The sequence below is a fragment of the Hyperoodon ampullatus genome (genome assembly GCF_949752795.1).
Source record: "Hyperoodon ampullatus genome assembly, chromosome: 19".
In the NCBI taxonomy this organism is placed as follows: domain Eukaryota; kingdom Metazoa; phylum Chordata; class Mammalia; order Artiodactyla; family Ziphiidae; genus Hyperoodon; species Hyperoodon ampullatus.
In genome coordinates this window covers 39,219,922-39,240,767 of record NC_136932.1, presented here as the reverse complement: position 1 = coordinate 39,240,767, position 20,846 = coordinate 39,219,922, and the positions used below count along the sequence as shown (strand labels likewise).

The following is a 20,846-nucleotide window of genomic DNA, read 5'->3' as shown; positions in this document are numbered from 1 at the left end:
AGCGGGGAACTGGGTTTTGAGACCAAGGACCCACCCCACAGTGCAAGTTTTCTGAAACGTGTGAGTCTTAAGCCCAGCTAAAGTCGAGGTGGGGCGTTTCCTAAGGCGCATGCGTTCTAGACGACACCAGCAGTACAGTGGCGTGGTCTTTTCAACGCCTGGCGTACAGACGACGTCTGAAGTGGAAGGGGAGGTCAGGACTCCCAACACGCATGCGCCTTGAGGCCGAGGCGTTTCCTTCAGAGGGTGTGGAGTGCAGGGCTCCTTATTGCGCAGGCGCAAGAACCGTCCGGTAGGGCTGGTGGTCTAACACGGGGATGGGAGAGGAGGTTGAAGGGATTAAAAAACCGGATGCGCCTGCGCGTTGCCTACTGGTGGGACGAACTCAGGAATTGTGAGGGGCGGGGTCACGGATGCGCGTCATTGGATGGGTAGGTGGGAGGGAGGGTGGAGAGCCGGGAGAATCTGTGCGCTTGCGCAGTGCGGGGGTGGAGGGCGGAGGAGATAGATAGCACGCTTGCGCGGCTGTCACAGGGCTGCTTGGTTGGTCAGTGGGGAGTCGGCGCCTGCGTACTAAGACCCGTGTGCAGCAGCGGCGGCGGCGGTAGAGGCGGCGGCGGCGGCGGCAGCGGGCTCTGAGGCAGCGGTTGGGCTCGCCGCGAGTGAACGGGGTCGAGTCAGTGCATTCGCGCGAGGTGAGAGCGGGCAGGGCGCGCGTGCGCGGAACCTTGGCTTGGGCCTGGGAGTAGAGATGCAACTGCGCGAGGGTCGGGGAGGGGGCAGAGGGGATCGGCGGCCGCCGCCGCCGCACGAGATTCGGTCTGCGAGCGGCGCGAGGTGCGGAGGGGCTCGGGCGCGCGACCCGGTTGGCGCGCGGGGTGACGGTTGGGGCTGGCCCGGTGACGTTGGAGCGACGCAGGGCGGGGGACGGCGAGCAGCGAGGCCGCCACGCGGGAAAGGCCGCCGGGCGGCCAAGCTGGGGCGAGGGCCGGGGGCAAGATCGGCCCGCCGGGGTAAGGGTACCTGGGACGTTGAGAACCGGGCGCCGCGCGGCCACGTGAGGTGGGGGAGGGGGCTATTCGGTGAGAGGGCATGTGGAGGGGGGGTTGGCGGCCGGCGGGGGGGAGGGGAGGCTGCGTGGCTCCGGCCTGGCGCGGCCTTTGAGGAGGGGGTGGCCGCAGTACCGGAAGTGCCCCCTATGAGAGGCTGCCCTTGGGGTCGGAGGCCGCATGGCCGAACGTGGACGGGGGCCGCATGGCAGCGCGGGGACCCCTCCCCCCAGATCCCGGCCACCGGAAGCCCCGGGCGGCCACATGGTGGGCGGGAGCCGGCAACCCCCAGCGCGGAGAGAGGTGGTCCTCGCGGGCGCCTAAGGGAGTTTGGAATTTTGAGGAGTGGGAGAAGCCCGAGGCCCGGATCTTGATCACCTCCGTAAGCCCGCTGTGGGCATATGTTAGCGCTCCCCCACCTCATGGGCCCCTGGAGCTTTCCCCCCCAATCCTCCTGTGAAGTGAGGCGACCAGCCAGGTGTAAGTGGCATTTGTCCGTGCTGGGATGCCAGAGAAAGTGGGAAACCGAGGGCGATTGGACGGGAGCCCAACTCCTATCGGTCGTCCCGACAGCGCTTTAAAGTCCCGGGCAGATGGGTTGCCCGCTTTGATAGGTGCTCTTCACCTTGTCACTGTCTTTCTCGTTGTGTCTGATTTGGGAGTGCCTGGTTTTAGGGTCCTTAACTCTGCTAGCCTAGTATAATTTACACTACTCACTAACTACTACCAGCCTTTTGCTTTCATTTTATCGTCATTCACCACTCCCCACTCTCCCACTTTCTACTGACTGTACAGGCCCGGCCTGAAAAGCCGACAGGACCGGTGCATCCTGGGAAAAGTGGGAGGGCCCTTGAGGAGAGGCTGGGTTCCTGGGTTCCCTTTGGGAAAGCAGAGGTGTTTGGCAGGGAGATCAGTTAGAAAACAACTTTACTTTTTCCCCCTCGGCTGCGTCTGCAAGTGCATGCTGGAGAGGCGGGAATCCCCCAAAGAGGCCTTGTGGTTTCCTGTACCAGTGACTGGCTCGTGTGTGGATAGGGTGGGGGGGTGGTGGGGGGGTGTAACAGAGACGGGTGGGGCTCCCTGTCCTCCGGTCTCCACCCCTCCCCCCCACATTAGCCCCGCCCTTTTGCTGGCTCATAGCTGCTCACCTAATTATAGCCCTGGTTATGTGTGGGGAAGAGGGGTGGTTGGTTTTCAGTGGCAAGCAACACCTGAGTCCTCCCCCTACCAGGAATTAGGCCTTTGCCCATCTCAGAGATTTGACATCCTGACTTCCTGGAGCTTTTTCTGTCCCGGGCCACCCCTTTAGCTTTCATTTGGGGTGGGGAATCCTGCTTATCTCCCACCGCCACACACATAGTATTTTTGATTCCAATCAGTATTTAATCTAGGAACTTTATTTTACGTGGGTAATGGAATAAAGTGCTGGGGAAAAAATGAAGCAGTGTTTCTAGAGTAGAGTGGGATAAATTGGAGACCCTGGTAATTCTATCCTTACTGACCCTAGTTCTCTTCTTGATTCTAGTTGGAATCGAAGCCTCTTAAAATGGCAGATGATTTGGACTTCGAGACAGGAGATGCAGGGGCCTCAGCCACCTTCCCGATGCAGTGCTCAGCATTACGTAAGAATGGCTTTGTGGTGCTCAAAGGCCGGCCATGTAAGATTGTGGAGATGTCAACCTCCAAGACCGGCAAGCACGGCCATGCCAAGGTTAGAAGTTCATTTCCATATCTTGTCTTCCCCACCAGCTGTCATCAATGCTAGCCCCCTATCTTCTTTAGCTCTTTTATTACCATCCAGTTCCTTGTGTTCAGCACTCAGCCCTGGACACCTTTTTCAACTACTACACCAGCCTTCAGCTTCCTCCTTGGTTAGCCTTCTGTGCCCTGTCATCCTTGGAATCCCCCCTTTCTCCATCTTTGTGTGTCTCCAACTTCTCTTCGTGGTCCTTTATGCTCTGGCTCTTCAGCTGCTCCGTCACTTTTTCTATTTGTCTGTCCATTTGAGTCTTTGTAGGTTCTCTTTGTTTCCATCACTTTGCCCAGGATTTCTCCAATCCTAACATCCCTCGGAGGGGCTCCAATGTACACCTCTGATTTTCCAAATTGCTGCCCCACTCTCCAGTGCCAGCTCTCCCCTTGGATCTCTGATGCAGCATCAGAGTGTCTCTACCTGCCTTCTCTCCTGGAGCCTCCTTGCTTCCTTAGGTCCTAACATTTTTCTTATATCCCTCCTTGTAACTTTACTTTTTCTTTTTTCTCAAAAGTTCAACCTGATTCACCCTTGTTGGATTTCTTTTGGTTTTGTTCCCAAAGCAGTTTTTCTGTCTTCTGTTGACTTGGCACATCCTGAGTTACCCCCAGATGTCTAGATCATTCTCTGTTCTTTCTGGTTTCCTTATTTCCTAAATGCATCGTTCTTTCTGTTCTCCCCCCAAGTCCTCTTTTTCCTTTCGGCTCTCTTCTTTCTCATTCCTTCCTGTTTTCTCAGCTCTTTCCCTTCTACCTTCCTTATTTTCCAAGTTCTCAGCCTTTTATGCTGATGTCCAAAAAGCTTCTTCCAGACTTTCACCTAGACTCCTCCTGTTCCCCTAGGATCCTGGTCTCTCGTTAATGTTTTGATAGCTCGAGGTGATTGCTCCAAGCCTGTCCTACAACCTTCCCGTGTGCTGTCAACTCCAGTCTCAGCGGCGGTCTTTTGGCCCCAGGCTCTTTTTAGAGGCTTTAGTGTTTCTTTCTTGAGTTGATTGGTTCAAGTCCAACTCCTCTAATCTTTGTCCTGACAACCTAGTCTGACTTCCCTCACTAGCCAGGGATAACTTGAGCCTTTATCTCCTCCATCCTAGAGTTTGGTTGGGTTTCTCTTTGATGTGATGCATGCATACAGGTCCATCTGGTTGGTATTGACATCTTTACTGGGAAGAAATATGAAGATATCTGCCCGTCAACTCATAATATGGATGTACCCAACATCAAAAGGAACGATTTCCAGGTATGTAGATGTCTGGATGTAGATGGGTTAGTGGTTTGTGGGAGGAAAATAGAGACTGGCCAGAAGACCTTGTGCTGAGAGAAGGGAGATTGGCAGGAGGAGAGGGTATTTGGTATTAGCAGATTCCCACCCTAGTTTGCCCATCAGACCCTTTATCCTCAGGCTGCTTGGGCCTACCTTCAGCTTCCTTCCCCTGTCTGCCCCCAGCTGATTGGCATCCAGGATGGGTATCTATCACTGCTCCAAGACAGCGGGGAGGTGCGAGAGGACCTCCGTCTGCCTGAGGGAGATCTTGGCAAGGAGATTGAGCAGAAGTACGACTGTGGAGAAGAGATACTGGTATGGTGCCCCCCCTCTTTCTTTTATGCGCAGCCCTGTTCTTTGTGCTTCCTTCTCTGAGCTCAGACTTGACTATCCCCCATGCTCCCCCAGATCACGGTGCTGTCTGCCATGACAGAGGAGGCAGCTGTTGCAATCAAGGCCATGGCAAAATAACTGGCTCCCAGGTGAGTGTGGTGACACCCCTCCCGAGCCCAGCCCCGTTCGCTCACTTTGTTATCTCCATGAAGAGCTACTTTGGTCTTAATTGACTGTGGTGCTTGTTCCCCTCACCCTTTTTCCCTTTGAAGGTTTTATCCTGTCTCACCTGGTTTCTCTCTTCTACCCAGGGTGGCTGTGGTGGCAACAGTGATCCTCCAGCCTGCAGAGGCCCCCTCCCCCAGCCTGGCCCAGCTCTGGCCCGGCCCTTGGCTGGACTCCTCCTACACGACTTATTTGACATTTTATTTTGGTTTCCCCTACACCCTCAATCTGTCGGGGAGCCCCTGCCCTTCACCCTGCTCCCTTGGCCAGGAGTGAGTGAACCATGGCCTTGGTGAAGCTGCCCTCCTCTTCTCCCCTCGCACTACAGCCCTGGTGGGGGAGACCGGGTGGGTGCTGCTTGTGGTTTAGGTTTGTTTTGGATTTTTTTTTTTTTTTTTTTGGATTTTTTTTTTTTTTAATTCAATCTGGAATCAGAAAGCTGTGGATTCTGGCAAATGTTCCTTGTGCCCTTCCCCCACTCATCCCTGGTCTGGTCCCTTATTCCCCAATAGCCCTTTTTCCCAAGCACCACCCCCACAGACTGGGGACCAGCCCCCTCCCCTGCCTATGTCTCTCCCCAAATCCCTTTAGATGGGAAGGGAAGAGGAGGAGAGGGGAGGGGACCTGCCCCCTCCTCAGGCATCTGGGAGGGCCCTGCCCCCACGGGCTTCACCCTTTCCTGCGGGCTCTCTCCCCGACACATTTGTTAAAAATCAAACCTGAATAAAACTACAAGTTTAATATGAAGCCCCCAACTCAGCTGCTGCTTCAAATTAAATCGGTATTTACTGACTTAGAATGTCAATTTGGAAATCAGAAATAAGAGTATAGGTTGAACTCTGTCGCTGAGCTCATTACAACCAACCTGCTGTCCCCCTGTGGTTCCTATGGACCTGCCAGCCACCCCTCACCCTCCAAGCAGCCCAGTGGGAGGCAACACAGATAGTCGCAGCCAGGGTCAGTGGCAAGTAGATTTTATTGGCCTTGGGACTAGGACACACTGGGGATCCTCCCCCACGGCAGGGGCTGAGGGCAAGGTTGAAGATCAAATCTGATGGTCACTTGTGGTAGAATCGCGGGTTCTGGCTGTGCTGGATGAAGGGGAGCCGAGGGCCAGGCTGGCTGGTGGTTGCAAAGCCCGACTGGCAGCGGTGATGAAAGGAGGGCTTTGTCAGTGTGCGTACCCTCCCTTCTACTCCACACCCAACTGAGAGCCATCCCAAGGGAAGAAGGGAATATGGGGGTGGGGACCACCTATCCTACCCAGTCCTGTTTCCCTGTCATGTAGGGATTCTCACGGGCTGGATTACCACCCTTACCTTTCCTGCTGGTTGCATCTGCACAGGGAGCTGGGGTGAGGCCAGGAGTCCAGGGGCTGGATGCAGAGCTTGGGGATGCATGGGGCGCAGGGAGGACTGCAGAGAACAAAGTTAGCTGAGGCAGCCTGCGGCTCCCCTTAGCATAGGTAGCCCTTCCCTGACCTTGCAAGGCTCTACTCACTGAGTCAGAGAAGCCCGTCTGTTGGTTAGCGTGTTCCATTTGTTTTTGCAAGGACAGGGCACCACCAGGCTGGAGGAACCCTAGGTGGGGAGGAAGGGTGTGAAGTGAGTAGAGAATGGGGAAAGGAGGAAGGGAGGACCCGTGAAACTGGGCCCCTGCGTGGGGTGTCCGTCACCTGTCTGGGTGGGCTGAAAGTGGCTGTGCACGGCATAGGGCTGAGGCTGCGGCTGAGACAGGTACTGTACTGCAGGAAATGCAGAAGGTGCTGAGGAGGCAAGAGACAGTCACGAGAACCTCCTCGTAGCCTGTTCCACACTCCTCCCTCTGGGCCTTGAGGAAAGTTCTCTTCCTCTTTTCCCACCGCTGACCTCTGAGCTGCTGACTAGGACTGTAGGCAGGCTGTGTGGGTCCATAGTGAGGTGGGGGCTGAGCAGTCCCATAGGCGCCGCCCGGGCTGCCCTGGAATTGCCCATGCTCTGGGGTCCCTGCGAAAGCAGCCGCTGAGCCCACGTAGTGCCGGGTCTAAGGAGGAAAGATGAGAACTCACTGCCTGTGTACTCCATGAAGCAAACACTCAAGTGACTGTGCCCCATTTCCTCTACACAGTTCGGTGGGACACACTCATGACTTGAGTGCTGGCTGGTAAGCATGCCGGGGTCTGGGTGGTAGCAGTAGGGAAAAAAATTCAGCCTAGACACCCGTTTCTACTGTTTTTACCGTAAGCACTTGGGGTCCAAACATCTGTTTGGCTCTGTCTGCTGCCATGAGGGTGCCTGGGCGATTGTGTCCTCCAGGGCTCCCTAGAGAGGGAGAGGGGCTTCATGATGCTGAAATGAGGCAGCAACCTACCGGAAGGCGCATTCTGACAAGCAGTTTCTTTAATCCTCACCCTGCATGCTGAGGAGATGAGTTCCAGTGTGAACGGTCAGGCCTTGCTGGTATGCCGCTGATGTCAGAGTGGTCAGGTCACTGGAGGGAAAGGAAGGCAGATCAAAGACAAGTCCATCCCATCCCGTTCCCCACCCCCCTCCCCGTCCCGTTTGCCATCAAACACTGATGTTTTGTTACCTGATCCCAGTTACACTTTGGGCCCAATATTATTTTTAGCTCTCCAATCTCACCTCTGCTCTTTCCGCCTCCGTTTTTCTTCCTCATGTAAAACTTTCTTGAGCTGCAGGAAAAGCTGATGTTTCTCTTCCTGTAGGGCTAAAAGCTTCTCCTGCAACTTCAGGATCTGGGGAGGGGAGAGAAGGTGAAGGCAGGAGAGCCAAGAGAAGAAAGAGCTAGGAGAGATGAAGAGACTGCTTACTTGTTCCTTGGTTTCCTCTAGTGACATTCTCTCTTCCATCTCCTTTTTCTTCCTTCTCTCCTGCTCTTCCTTCATCTTCTGTTCCATCATCTTGTCCACCTCTTCCTCCTCTGGAATAAGAAGCAGAACGAGAAAGTGGCAAGATGGTTAAACTATTAGAATGTTAGAGAATGAAGACCGGCAAAAATTGATTATCCCAGTGCTCTTGGTACTTGCTCCAGTACCTAGAGCACTGGGAAGGGACAGGCTTCCCCATCACTGCGAGGGGGCTGGGACGGGGAGGTTTATTAGGTGCTCTCCAAGGTCCTCAGCTCCAGGGCGCTGGAGTTTAGGTGTGGCCTCTAATCCCCACCACAACGGGGCTGTCCGTCCCTCTAGCTTCGGCCGCCGTGCACTGATCTGCCCGTGGGTGGGGGGGTCAGCCCTGGGAGAGCGGTGCTCCCCGGGCCGTGCATCCTCCCGCTTTGGCCCCGTCTCACCCTGCCGCTTGCGCTCCCGCTCCATCATGATGTGCCGGTGCAACGCCCTGGCCATGGCGTTGGAAAGCTTGGGGCGCTCCAGGAGCGCAGGCATGGTGCTGCCGTGGGCGCCCGGCTCTGTTGCTGGCTGCCAGACCTCGGGCCGGACCTACGGGGAGGCGGGCGCTCAGGGGGAGCGCGATGGGCCGGGCGGAAGCCGCCCGCCCGCCCGCCCGCCCGCCGCCCCGGTCACGTGCCCACCGCCCGGCCCGGCCCTCAGAGCGGTTCCTCCGCGTGTGCGGGCGGGGGTCCTGGCGCTCCCGCCCCCTGCCCGCCACCCGGGTGCCGGCCCCTCCCTACCCGTCTTCTCGTCGCTTTCTCCGCGGCCTCCCGAGCGCCTGGGCCGCGGCGTCACATCCGGCCGCTCGGCCGAATCCTTCCGGAGTCGGGGCGGCCGCGGGCTCGTGGGTTGGGCTGGGCGGGGCGGGGCGGGGCGGGGCGGGGCGGGGCAGGCTGTAGCGCCCGCGACGGGTGCCCGCGGTGTCCAAACGTCTCCGCTGCGCCCCGGCCGCGCACCGCGAAACGCCCCTACCGGGTCGGCCCCGCGGGCGGAGTCCCTGACGTGGCGGGGCCGGGGCTCCTCCGGGAGGCGAGAGGCGCGCGCGAGAGAGGCCGAGGCGGCTGCTCTGAGACGGCGTTTATTGGCTCCTTAGAAATCAGAGTCAGTAATAACTGTACAGAGGCCCGACCCCCGGCGCCGCCTTCCCCACTCCCGCCTGGGCCGGAAAAGCAGCTTCATGTGGGGCACCGGGAGACTCCTCTGGGATTCACAGTAACCAGAACAGAAACGGAAATAAATTAAGTGTATGGGGGAGGAGTCGCGGGGAGTCGTGCTCCCCAGATCAGCGCATGGAGAGGGTTCCCCAGGGCCTGCGGCCGGGCTCCCCGCTGCGCCTTCACCTCGGAGGGAGGGACTGTCCGGGCCCTGGGCATGGAGACAGCTCCGCTTCCCAGCTAGTCTGAATCTGCCCGCATGCTCCTGTGCATCTGCCAGGCGGAGCACTGAGCATGCCGTGGGTCGCTGGAGTGAGGTGGTGGCAGTCGTCATTCAGAGTCCACGGGCCGAGGCCCAACTGTGCTTGTAGTGGTGTGGCCTCACCCCTCACTCCACCCGTACCAGCAGGGCATAGAGGAGTGTGGCCCCCTTCTCCTTGGTTACCCACTCAAGTTCGGCTGGGCTGAAGTGAGGGTCGGGAGGCTCTCTGAGGGCAGCGGAAGGGGGTCCGGGGGTGTAGGAGCCAGGGCGCACACACACCTGGAACGCCACCTGGGCCTGGTGTGTCTGCTGGGATTTGGGGTCCCGGAATCTGTCAGGCAAGAAGCATAAATAGGGCAGTGAGACCTCTGGGCCCAGGATCTCTCCCCCTTTCCAGCTGCCACCACGACAGTTAGCAGCTGGCCTTGCTGTTTTCAGGAATCACTCTCTGCTTACAGGGACCTGGCTCTAGCCGTCCTCTACTTGAAATGGCCTTCCTCCCAATGCCTGCTCGCCTAACTCCCTCCTGCCTTCTCCAAGTCTTTGCTCAGATCTCACCTTCTTAACGATGTCTACCCGGACCACCCTATACCATACGCCCGCTCCAACCACACTTCTGACCCACTTCACTCACTCTGTTTCCATAGTACTTACTTGTCACCTTTAAAAACACTAAATACTTATTATGCATAAGCATTCTAGAGCAAGAGAGGGCACAACTTCCACATGCCCAGGGTTCCCTTCTTTGTTCTCTGTGATAAGACAAAATAAGTGGTACTTGTGCAAAGACTGTGTGAAGAAAGGGCTGGGTAGAGACTGAGGAACTAGGGAGACAAGGTGGGAGAGGAGAGGGAATCATGGAGACCCATGTGGCCCCAGGCCCCCCTTCCTGTGAACTCACTGCACTTTGGATGCCAGGGCCTCAGCCCCAGCATATTGGAGGGAGGGGGAAAGCAGCACTGGAGGGGGCTGCTGCTCCCGAGGAGGCGCGCAGTTCTCGCCAGGCTCCTCAAACCCCAGCCCAGGCTCTCCCTTCAAGGGCCGGCAGCTCAGGATGGAAGCAGTGCCTGTGAGGAGAGCTGGGTCAGGGTGGTCCCCCCATGGCCCACGGGCCCGGCCTGCCCGGCCTCTGCTGGTGCTGCGGTACCTGCTCCCAGCTCCCCGCGGTCCAGCACCCTCCGGACGGCTGCCACGTTGCTCCCATGATACGCCATGTGCCACTTCTTGGTTAGTGTCCCAGCCTCCAGGCGGGGATTCACCCTAGGAGGTGGACAGATAGGACAAAGGTCACTGGCTCCCCGAGGTCATTCCCCAGACAAGAAGTTTTGTCTTCTACCATACACCCTCTCGGGACCTCCCTTTCTCAAGGGGGCAAAGAAGAGTGAGAGAGAAGCATGACCCTGCGCCATACGTACCTGAGGTTGAACCTGCACCAGCCAAAGGGCAGAGCGTATTCCCGCGGGGGCTCCCCACGGCGCCTGTGGGCCTCATCCCCTCGAAGCTTCCGGCAAGACTCACAGTAGCACAGGCTGCGCTTCGGCGGAGGCATGAAATAATCCTCTGTGGAGGGTGAGTGGTAGACTTTGTGGCATGGCTCCCGCCCTGGGTCTCAGCCATGTGGCCTCTTTCCTACTGGTCTCCAGGGCTCTGGCCATGGCCCTGGGCTGGGCCGGGAATGAGGCAGGTTCTGGGGGACTGGGGACTCACCAGGAAGCAGCAGCAGTTCCTGGAAACGGGAGCAAAGGGCGTGGTACTCACAGCTCTTGAGGGGGCTAGCAGTGGGCGGTGGACCCCAGCACACACTCTCCTTGATACCTGAGGGAGCAGAGGGGGCACAGGTCACGGGAGCCGGGGCCAGAAGTACGAGGTGGGGGTGAGGTGGGATCCAGGCCCCTTCGGCTGGCTCACCATCCACCATGTCAGCTTTCTCCATGTCCCCTTGGGTTCCAGCACTCTTTCCACTGGCAGCCCCTGGTTCAGGGGTCACGATTGTCACCTGCAGGGGAGAGGGGTGGTCAGCCAGAGTGTGACCAGCCCCCAGAGCCTGCTGATCCCCTCCTTGAACTCCAGACTTCCCCTGTCCTCGGACAGCCCAGCCTTCCAGGCACCACTCCTCCCCGCCTCCGCTGCCACTGACCTGCTCACACTGCCCGTAGAGGTCCACGAGCGCATGGCAGGGCTGGGGGACATCTGGCACAGCCACTCCCTGGTCCATCCCATTGATGTGGAGATGCAGCCCCCCAGAGCTGTCTAGCCGCAGTCCCAGGATGGTGCCTTCAGGACACGTGTCCAGATTTGGCCCAAACTTCTCACAGATCTGGGAGGAGAGACCTACTGTCTTCCCAGAGATCAGACTCCCACCGGCAGCAGCCACCCCTGCCCTACACTAAGCTTCGGGTCGCCAGTCCCTGGGCTTTGCCTCCACACTTGCCCCCTGCCCAGGCTCTGCCCCTGCTTCAGTTACCTAGACTCCACCTCCCCCAGCCCCATCCCCCGCAACATTCTCCACGGCAGGGATGTAGGAGACGATGAGCCCGAGACTGACCAGGTAACGCCGCTCACACCCTTGCCCATCCGCTACAGGACGCCTTTATACCTACGGTCCTAGCTCCAGGGCGAGGGGCCCCTCTTCTCCCTCTCGGCCAGCCCCTCCCCCTTCTCTCTGCTCCCTACCCACCTTGAGACCGTTGCGGAAGACCCCGCGGCCCCGCAGCAGCCAGGCTGCCCGTTTGAGGGCACAGGCAGAAGCAGGGAAGTTGAGCCTCTCCGGTGGGCAGGTGATGACTCCCAGGACAAGGGAAGATGTCCACTGCCGGTTCAAGAAGTCTATCCGTACCTGGGGAGAAGGCAACCACTCCGCAATCATGGCCTCCTACAAAGAGGTCACCCACCCTGCAGGACTGGCCTCCTCACCCCAGCCAGGGAGAGAAGATGGCACCCTGCAGTGTGGCCTGGGATGCCACCCCTTCCGATGCCTGGACGGACCAGAAACTGCCAATTCAGCTGTGTCCTTCCCTCTTTCAGCCTTGGTCTTGCTATTGCTTCTAAAAGGATTCTTGTCCCCACGGGCTTTCTTCACCTGCCTAACTCTGACAACTTGTAGTCTGCAGCATAAGACCCCCTCCTCTGGAAAGCATGCCCTGTTCTCACATATAGAATCAGGAGTCTCCCTGGCATCCCTCAGCCCCTCTCCACTGCTTCCCTCGTCACAGCCCCCAGGTGGGTACTTCCTGGAAACTGATCTACAACTGCCACCACAGGATATGAACAAAAGCCCAGGAAGCTCACCCAAAGGGCATGCCTTCCACTTTGTCCTCAACCTGGAAAAGCCTCTCTGCAGGAGGGTTGGCCCTGGGTCACCCTGAGCAAGAGGAGCCGGGGACAGGAGGTGAGGCCCACCTGGACCAGCAGCTGGGGCACCAGGGGCTGGCTGATGACAACGATGCCCTGGTTGTAGCTAGCCACTCGTGTAGCTGTACGGTTCCCGTTGGACAAGAGAATATTCTTCCCATGGTTCTCCAGGAACTCGAGGGCTGTGGGCATAACGGCCACTTGATTCTGGCCCTGGTGTGGAGGAGAGAGTGAGCTGCGGGGCGGCTGACGCAAGGCCTGAGCCACCCCACTGGGCTTGACACAGAGCCTGCAGATAAGCCTCCGCCCACCCAGGGCTGGACCAGAGAAGCTGAAGACGACCCAACGGGCCACCAACGGCCCATCCCTGTGCTCAGTGGGCCCTGCCACAGCCTCTTACTTCCAGGCCGTGCTCCTCGCCCTCATCATCCTCCTCGCCCTCGCTGCCAGTGTCCGAGCTGGGGGAAGGAGGCTGGGTGCCTTCTGGCTCGTCCAGCCTGGTGGAGCTGACAATAGAAACACTCCGCACTGGCCCATACAGATCCAACACGGCCCACACGCTCTGGGGGCACACAGACCCAGAAGTCAGAGATCAGTGGAGGACCTCAACCCCACTCCCAGACCCAACGCTGGTCTTGGGTCTACCTTGGCAATGCCAGTGGCTGCAGGCCCCATATCCTCTCCATCTACCAGGACGTGCATCGTGTCATCTGCCCCTCGGCGAATGCCCACACGGCTACCCACCTAGGGCCAAGGTGAGGCAAGGACAAGTGCTCAGCCTGCCTCTCCCCGCCACCCCGACTCCCACGCCCACCCCGGTCCCTGAAGTCAGCTGCTTCACCCCCAGCCTCTCGAGGTTCCGGCCATAGTTCATCCTCTGGAGCTGCCCGTCGCGCCTCACTTCACAGCTGGACACCATCCAGGTGGTCTTAGTCCGGAGCTCTGGCAGGGAGGGAGGCAGCCCCGGGCCACTGCCCGCTCCAGGCCCCGTCTCCCCCGGCGCTAGTGTGGTCAGCCCTAGCCGGAGGGAACCAGCCCACTTCTCATCCAGCTCCTCCACTTTCACCTGTGAGAGAGAGGATCTCTCAGTGGCACTGTGGGGCAGGAGGGTGGGAAGCAGTCTGGCCCTGCTGTGGAGGGTCCACCACCTCCCCTGTCACATCGCCATGGCCCACCTCAAAGACCTCCTCGGTCTTGAGCTCCTTGGTGCTGAAGACGAGGCCGTGGGCGTAGCCAGCAGCACGCACCGCCCTCGTGCCGTCTTCCTCCAGGGTGATGTTCTTGCCGCAAGTACTGTGGAATCGGTGAGCCACGCCAGCCGCTGTGAAAAGATGGCACCAGAGGATGGGGGAGGACTGGGGCAGCAAGCTTCAGACAGGACACAGGCAAAGCTTTCAGGTACAGCAGGAAGTTGACGCGAAGGTCCCATCTCCAGTGCTCCCTCAAGACCCCTGACTCCTCTTTCACCGTGCCAAGACCCATTCCCAAACCTGCCATGCCCAGCTACGGTGTCCCGGCCCGCTGGTGGCGGGGAAGGGTCCAGGCCCTGTGTACCAGGTGTAACCTCCTCCCCTCTTCTTGGCTGCTTCCCACCACGGGTTGATCCCTCCCCCTTCCCCTCGGTCTGCAGCTGCTGCAGCCAGCCTATCTTTGAACAGCTTCCGTGACCTGGAAACTGCATCCCCCAGGCCCACAGCAGGCAGGCAGAGCCCTCCCTCCCTCCCTGCCGGCTGAACCTGGGGAGTGCAGGGGGAATGACTTCTCAGTGGCGGTGTTGCTGGTCGCCAGGCTGTTGTCCATGGGGCCGGTAGCATTGGTGATGGACACTTGGACGCACTGGCCATATAGATCCACTACTGCATACACCTCTGGGTAAGAAAGGAAGGGGTCAGGAGCCTGATAGCCAGGGGTGGGCTGGGCTGAAGGTGGCAGGGCGAAAGCCACAGAGTAGTCACCTTTACCGGGAGGCAAGCCTGAGCAGGCAGCTCCTTGGTCCTGGCCGTTGATGAAGTAGTGCAGATCGCCCTTGGCAGTGCGCATCATGCCGATGCGAGCACCCGTGCCTAGCGCGTCAAGGTCACACCCGTAGTTGTTGCGCATGGTGTTACCGTCTTGCATGATGGCTGTGCCGCTGGGGGGATGACAGAAGGAGTAGGTCAGCCTCCCAGCTTCCTCTCCCCACAGAGGCCTCTGCCCAGTCTCTGCTTGTCAGAACCTTCCAGTGCCTCAGACTGGGATCTCGATATGGGGTCTGAGACCCAATCTTGTGTCCTTCATCCCTGGGGTCACCCCCGAGAAAACCAGGAGCTACCCTAAGGGTCTGGGGGGAGGGCTTCCCAGAATCGAAGGGACTGGGCAGCCAGAACCCCTGGGTCTGTCATTGTCTATGGCCACCACATGCCCCAACTCTGCGTCCCTCATCCCAGCCAGCTCCACCCAGCCCCGCCCAGCTGGTCCCCAAAGCAGACAGCCCAACCTCAGCATCCACGTATCGTAGTCAATGTCCGTCATAGTGTTGGGGAATTCAAGGTCCTCAGGCCGAATAGCGGTCACTCCTGGAAGGAGGCAGGGGTGGGTCTGAGCTGAGCCCCCACCCTCCTGCAGCCAGCGCCTGACTGCAGTGCATGTGCGTGCGTGCGCGTGCGCGCGCGCACACACACACGCACACACACACACAGAGCTGCCCCTCACCAGCCTCGATGGAGCCTGACCAGCGGTCTACCATCTTCTGAATGACAATTTCAAACAGCTCTCCATCCCTCAGGGCCCTGCCAGGGAGAATGGCCATCAGACAGACCCTACTGGGTAGCCGATGCTGGGTAGTAGGAAAGTGGGGACATGAAAGTCCCGACACCAACCGGTTGGAGATGACGATGGCGTCATTGAACTCGCTGCGGCAGTTGTGGCGGAGCGCAGTGCGGCCGCCGTTGGTGATGACTGCGTTGCTGCCGTGCAGCTGATGGAAGCGGAGGTCGGAGCCCCCGGTCCCTGATGACGGGGAGCTTGGAGACACCTGGTTGTTCCCCTCAGGGAGTGGCTCAGGGACCTGGGGCACCTCTGCAAGAGTGGACATCACCCATTAGGATTACATTTGTCTCTGAGGCCTCCCAAGGCCACCCCAACCGCTGCCCAGCCCGGCCCTCACCCACGTCGTCCACAATGGTGGCCTGGGCTGCCTGGCCATAGAGATCGACGACGGCGTAGACGCCCGGGGGCACGTTCCAGGCGGCGGGGCCCTGAGTCATCCCATTGACAAAGAAGTGGAGAGTTCCGTCCTCCCGCCGCACCACGCCCACCGTGTCCCCTGCCTTGGAAGAAGGGGGGCTGGAGTGAGGAGTCAGGCGGAGTTCCTGCCTGGGCTGGTCCCGCGGCAGCCCCACCTTGCCTACCTCCCCGCTGCCGACACCTGGCGGTACCCGCCTCTCCCACCTTGAGCCGGTCCAGGTTGTGCCCATATTCGTCCAAGATGGTCGTCCCATTGTGCATCACCCCATTCCCTGTCATCATCCAGGTCCCTAGGGGGACAAGGAGTGGCAGAGGCCATAAGGGGGAAGCCAGAGCTCCTCTCCTTTACATAGCGGTCCCCACACTACTCCCCAAAGCCATTAGCCCAACCTGCCTTTTCTTTGACAGTTGCTTTCTTCCCAGAGCAGGGCAAGAAAACTCTGCAGTTCCCAAGCCAGCCACAGGCCCTGTCCACATGGCACTCCTCAGCCACTGAATGCATCGTCATAAATGTGACAAGTGAAAGAGGGGCCGGAGAACAAGCTTCAGGGCTTCAGGGACGGCATCCCCCCAGCACCCTATCTTGGCCCTGCCCTTCTTGGGAGCTCACCAGAGCGCAAGTTGGTCATGGTGGAGGGCAACTGGAGGTAGGCAGGGTTGTGGGTGGTGACACCAATCTCAATGGAGCCAGCCCATTTGTCCACCATCTTGTCGATGCGCACCTGGAACACCTCTCCGTCCCGCAGGGCTCTGCTGCTCAGCACCACGCCATGATTGAAGTCGTCGGTGGCACTGAGGGCACAGCAAGTGGGGACTCAGATCCCGACACACATACTGAGTGTGCCAAAGCTCAGCCCAGCGATGCCTGCCCGACACCCACTACCCAAGTCAAGCAGCCACACTCCACACTCCAAGAGGCCCCCCTTCTCTGTCCAGGATGCCCCACACCAGACTCCTGCTGCCTCCCACTGCCCCACCCCTCCCCCCAATCCCATCAGAGCCCCTCCGCAGGCTTCTCCCCACCCCATGGGCCATACTGGGGCCTCAGGGCAGTGCGTCCCTCGTGGGTGATGGCTGCCTTCTGCCCACAGTTGGGGTGGAAGAGCAGGCGCTCGGGTTCTGCCTGGGCCGCAGGAGCAGCCCGGCGGAGAGCACCCTCAGGGGACAGCGCCCGCAGGATGGCATTGTTCCGGCGTAGGCGGTCACTGTGGTTGTTATTGTGGACGATGGTCACCTTCACAGCCATCCCATACAAGTCCACCACACCGTACACCACTGGGGGCGTCAAGGGGGTAGCCACGCCTGCGGGGGTGGAAGGCACAGGGAATGGGGGGATGAGGGGAGAAGAGTCAATATAGGGAGATGGAGTATGAAACAGGCAAGAGGATGAGATACAGACCCCCTCACGGCAAAAGCCCTGGCCCAGCTGCTCTCTCTGAGCTTCCCCTTACCCTGATCAATGCCATTAATGAAGAAGTGTAGGGCAGAGTTGGACTTCCTCGTGAGACCAATGTGGTCGCCCTCCTATTCAAAGCAGAAAAATAACAGCCTGGAATCCATTCACAATCAGGCTCCAGACTTGTCCTGGGGACTGTGAGAACAGAGTGGTCCTCGAGCCTTCCCACCACACCATGCGACAGGGAAACCGCTCCAAAAGGCTCCCATGCGTCTCAGACCACTCTGAATGCTCAAGGCAAGTCAGGCACTGTGTTAAACCACTTTATCAACACCGACTTATTAACCCTCATGACAATCTATCGAAAACTACTGACGGGTTCATTTCTAGACATCAGGAAGAAACAACTACCAAAGAGGGTAAGTTTCTTGCTGCAGGTCACGACCACAAATGGCCCAACAGAGAAAGGAACTGAACCCATCTGACTCCCAAATCTGAGTGCCTAACCGCTGGGCAACCCTGCCTTCTCAGAAGGAGCCTTCAAGCAAAAGATAAAGGGCCTTGCTCTAGGTCAGAGAGCACAGTGCCCAGGCAGGGCTGCACAGTGCCCGGGCGCCCCTGGCGAGTGGCCCGTGCTTTGAGCCCACCCTCACCTGCAGCTCATCCAGACTGAATTCACAGTACTCCCGGCGGGTGCCCTTGCCGTTGGTCAGGATCCCGCAGCCACTCATCATGATGGTGCCTGGGGGAAGCGGACACCCTGGTCAGGGTACGGGCTCCCTTCACCTCAGCAACCACAGGCCATGCCCACCCTGCCGGGGGCTGGTACCTGACTGCAGGTTGGTCATGGTGGCTGGGTACTCCAAATTGTTGGGGTTGTGGGTGGTGACACCAATCTCAATGGAGCCTGACCACTTATCTACGAGCTTGTCGATGCGGATCTTGGGTGTAGTGACAGTGGAAGGGAGAGGCGGGGAATGTAAATGCAGAGAAAAAACTCTGCGCCCTTGGCTCTTCCCCAGGCCACCCCCACCCCCTTCCAGCATCAAGTCCCACCTCTAGCTCCCAGAGGGTGAGGTGCCAGCCAGACCCCAGGACCTTGCACACCTCAAACATCTCATTGTCCCGGAGTGGGCGGTTGGTCATGACAACCCCATTGTTGAATTCATCCAGGGGCCGGCGGCGCTCTGCCGTCTTATTATTGTTGCTGAGTTTGATGAGGGTTCCACACTTCTCATGAAAAAGGAGGGCATCGTTGGAAGTGAGGATGGGTGAGGTGGCACTGCCGCTAGGCCCCGGTGCTTCCCCTGCCGGTGGGGAGCTCAGGTTCACATTTAGGAGCCCCCCGTTGTAAGCAGACAGGATGGCGTTGCTCACCACCTCGGAGAGCTCCATGCTGGCAAATTCTGCGATAGCAGGGCAGAGGAAGGAAGCAGAAATGAGTCTCCTCATCCTCAGGCTTGCCGCGCTCCCCCTACCCCTCTCCTGAGGTCCCTCCCTGTCCACCTCACTTCCCGCTCCCCTTCCCGGGGCCTCCCCAGAGCCCTCACCATTATGCGACTCAAGGCTGTTAGGAAACGTCTCCGGCCGGGCCTGCGCGGGGGACACCATGAAGGCTGGGGACCAGGTGGGATAGGAGGGGAATAAGGGTTCAGCCCCTGCTGCAGGGCCCACAGCCATGACACCCCTCCTCTAGTCCCTGCTATCCCCTTCAACAGACTCGGGGGTCTGAGTGGCCCTGCCCATGCCCTACTTGTCACTACATTTCCCCCATTCCTTCAGCCATTCCCTCTGCCCCACCTCTCCACCGCTGCCCCAGCTGTGTTCTCACCTTCATCCCCAGAGGTCCCCTGTTCAGCCAAGGTAGAATCTTCAGTGGGGGCAGAGGGCTCGAGGGGAGGTGTGGGGATGGGAGTAGGGGGGCTGAAGCCCGGCTCAGGGGGTAGCACGGTGATCTGGGTGCACTTGCCGTAAAGGTCCACAACGGCCCAGACACGAGCTGGCAGGCCTGTGGCGGCCACGCCGCAATCCCGCCCATTCACCCAGAGCCGCAGCTCCCCCGCAGCCGTGCGCTCCACGCCCACACGGTCCCCTTCGCCAAGCTGGTCCAGGTCCTGACCATACTCCTCCAGCACAGAACGTCCATCCCTCAGCACCGAGCAGCCTGACACTACCCACGAGCCCCCCTTCAGCCCCGTGGCGCTGCTTGGGAAGTCCAGCACACTGGGGTCCAGTGCCGTCACCCCAATCTCAATGGAGCCACTCCAGGAGTTGACCTGTGACGGGGTGGTGGACAGGGACTCAGGATGGGCCACGAATGGGTCTCCCACCACTAGGAAACCACATCTCACAGGCCACTGTGTCCCCCTCTTCCCACCTCTCAGACAGCTAACTGGCTTTGCTCTCTTGAGACGTGAGGCATCACCATCCAGAGATCCAGTCCCACAAGGTATTTTCTGGACTCTGGTCTCAGGGGATGGTTGCGCCCGCTCTCCTTTAGCAACTCTGCTTTGTACCGTGGGTGCTCACTGTCTACAACACCACGCCTTTCCCCACCACGCTGGCTAAATTCCCTGGCCCCAGCCCCCTGCCACCTCTAACTTCCCTGGTCTCTGTGGCCCCTCAACCAGCCAAATTCACAGCTCTCCATGTCCATATTCCTTGCTCTTGTATATGGCTCTCTCCCTCCTTGTATACGGCCTAATTCTCTCCTAGGCTCTGGCTGCACTCAAACTCACCCTTCTCCCAAATTCTGTCTCTGTGCACCCAGCCTCTTCACCACATTATGCACAGGCACACACACCTCTTGCTCCCTGAGTATCTCTCTTCACCCATCTTTCTGGCCAAACCGGTGAGTTTGTCCTTCAATGGTTGTTCTTTTCTTGGTTATCTCTCTTCTCTTCCCATCACACTTCTGACATCTCTCCATCCTCCATCTCCCCAAAATTGTTCCAGATCTGTTCCCTAGTCATTATAGTGGGTGGGGCCCCATGTCCCTTCCCTGCTCCTGGGTCTTAGGAAAACTCAAGCTCTCCTTGTCTCCTTCTCCTTGAGACTGAATGTTTCGTTTCATGGTCCCTTCCCGCCCATCACCTGGTGTCCTGTCTGGCGGTTCCCTCTCGGTACCCGGTGATGTGGACTACCCCGGCTGGCCTCCCCCATCTCCTTCTAGTCCCCTCCCACTACCCTCCACATCTCGCTTCCGCGGCCCCAGCTCCGCACCTTGCGGTCGATGCGGACGGTGAAGATGCGTCCATCGCGCAAGGGTTCCCGGCTCAACACCAGCCCGTGATTAAACTCCTGGCCCGGCTGCTGCCGCCGCGCTGTACGCCCACAGGCCGATAGGCTCACCAAGCGCCCGGTGCGCGGGTGCAGCTCCCCGCCGCTGCCCGGACCCCCGCCGGACCCCGGTCCTGGGCCGCTCCCGCCGGGGGGGCCCCCACCCCCACCCGGCCCCGGCCCGGGGCCTCCCCCAGAGCCCCCACTCCCACCCGACCCCGCCGCCATCGCCGCTGACACCGGGGCCGCGCGACAGCCGCGCTTGGCGGCACCGTGGCAACCGCGGTGCACGGACGCCCAGAGGGAATAGGACCGGGGGTGGGGGGTGGGGGGGGGTGGGGCCAGATATGCTTTACGGCAGTGCCGGGCAATAAAGCATCCCGGGTTAGGGAACTAAGGACTACCACGGTGGGAAGAGAAAGGACGACAGGGTCGGGCAGGTTTGCTTTACGACACGGGCGAGGTGACGGAGTGGCTCCAGAGGGGTGAAGACAGGCCGGGAGCTTTTGCGACAGTGGAAGAAACGACTGCCGCAGGCATCTTTACGACGCGGCGGGGGGGGGACTTGGTGCCCAAACACTTTCAGCTTTGCGACAGCTGCACGGACGACCCCGCCTTCGTCGAGGCAGGCAACACCTTGAAGTATTCGCTTTACGGCAAGGGAAGGAG

At 59.3% G+C, this 20,846-nt stretch overlaps 3 protein-coding genes across 4 annotated transcripts; 1 reads left to right on the top strand and 2 right to left on the bottom strand.

Moving 5' to 3' along the window:
- Positions 1-558: 558 nt before the first annotated feature.
- Positions 559-5,370, top strand: EIF5A (eukaryotic translation initiation factor 5A). The gene is made up of 6 exons (XM_079725354.1): positions 559-695; positions 2,575-2,760; positions 3,937-4,041; positions 4,249-4,380; positions 4,474-4,547; positions 4,710-5,370. The coding sequence occupies exons 2-5, from the start codon at positions 2,596-2,598 to the stop codon at positions 4,534-4,536; spliced, it is 465 nt and encodes a 154-aa protein (XP_079581480.1). The 5' UTR covers positions 559-695; positions 2,575-2,595; the 3' UTR covers positions 4,537-4,547; positions 4,710-5,370.
- A 218-nt stretch (positions 5,371-5,588) lies between these two features.
- Positions 5,589-8,357, bottom strand: GPS2 (G protein pathway suppressor 2). 2 transcript variants are annotated; one of them, XM_079725257.1, is made up of 11 exons: positions 8,251-8,357; positions 7,912-8,059; positions 7,433-7,542; positions 7,245-7,357; positions 7,013-7,092; positions 6,841-6,923; positions 6,492-6,645; positions 6,299-6,388; positions 6,124-6,203; positions 5,943-6,038; positions 5,589-5,765 (listed from the first exon to the last, which is right to left on the bottom strand). In XM_079725257.1, exons 2-11 carry the CDS (start codon positions 8,003-8,005, stop codon positions 5,682-5,684), a joined length of 984 nt encoding a protein of 327 aa, XP_079581383.1. In that variant the 5' UTR covers positions 8,006-8,059; positions 8,251-8,357; the 3' UTR covers positions 5,589-5,681. The 2 variants fall into 2 exon arrangements, with proteins under 2 accessions (XP_079581383.1, XP_079581382.1); XM_079725256.1 differs by having other exon boundaries at positions 7,245-7,542.
- A 173-nt stretch (positions 8,358-8,530) lies between these two features.
- Positions 8,531-20,405, bottom strand: NEURL4 (neuralized E3 ubiquitin protein ligase 4; the record flags this gene model as incomplete). Its single annotated transcript, XM_079725565.1, has 29 exons — positions 8,531-9,257; positions 9,828-9,993; positions 10,074-10,186; positions 10,342-10,486; positions 10,634-10,741; positions 10,835-10,922; positions 11,064-11,243; positions 11,604-11,762; positions 12,326-12,490; positions 12,678-12,839; positions 12,923-13,021; positions 13,119-13,343; positions 13,453-13,598; positions 14,014-14,145; positions 14,239-14,408; positions 14,754-14,832; positions 14,969-15,045; positions 15,136-15,334; positions 15,423-15,585; positions 15,707-15,792; positions 16,113-16,294; positions 16,540-16,804; positions 16,954-17,026; positions 17,552-17,640; positions 17,728-17,839; positions 18,006-18,304; positions 18,449-18,514; positions 18,730-19,174; positions 20,121-20,405. The coding sequence occupies 29 exons, from the start codon at positions 20,403-20,405 to the stop codon at positions 9,053-9,055; spliced, it is 4,683 nt and encodes a 1,560-aa protein (XP_079581691.1). The 3' UTR covers positions 8,531-9,052.
- Between the last annotated feature and the right edge of the window lie 441 nt (positions 20,406-20,846).

Excerpts from the sequence above, each read along its gene's own strand:
- EIF5A (XM_079725354.1), top strand. The coding sequence starts at position 2,596 with ATGGCAGATGATTTGGACTTCGAGACAGGAGATGCAGGGGCCTCAGCC. Across the intron at positions 2,761-3,936 it reads GCAAGCACGGCCATGCCAAG|GTCCATCTGGTTGGTATTGA; the intron begins GTTAGAAGTTCA and ends GCATGCATACAG. Across the intron at positions 4,381-4,473 it reads ACTGTGGAGAAGAGATACTG|ATCACGGTGCTGTCTGCCAT; the intron begins GTATGGTGCCCC and ends ATGCTCCCCCAG.
- GPS2 (XM_079725256.1), bottom strand. The coding sequence starts at position 8,005 with ATGCCTGCGCTCCTGGAGCGCCCCAAGCTTTCCAACGCCATGGCCAGG. Across the intron at positions 7,543-7,911 it reads GCGGGAGCGCAAGCGGCAGG|AGGAGGAAGAGGTGGACAAG; the intron begins GTGAGACGGGGC and ends TTCTTATTCCAG. Across the intron at positions 5,766-5,942 it reads AGATGCAACCAGCAGGAAAG|TCGGGCTTTGCAACCACCAG; the intron begins GTAAGGGTGGTA and ends CACCGCTGCCAG.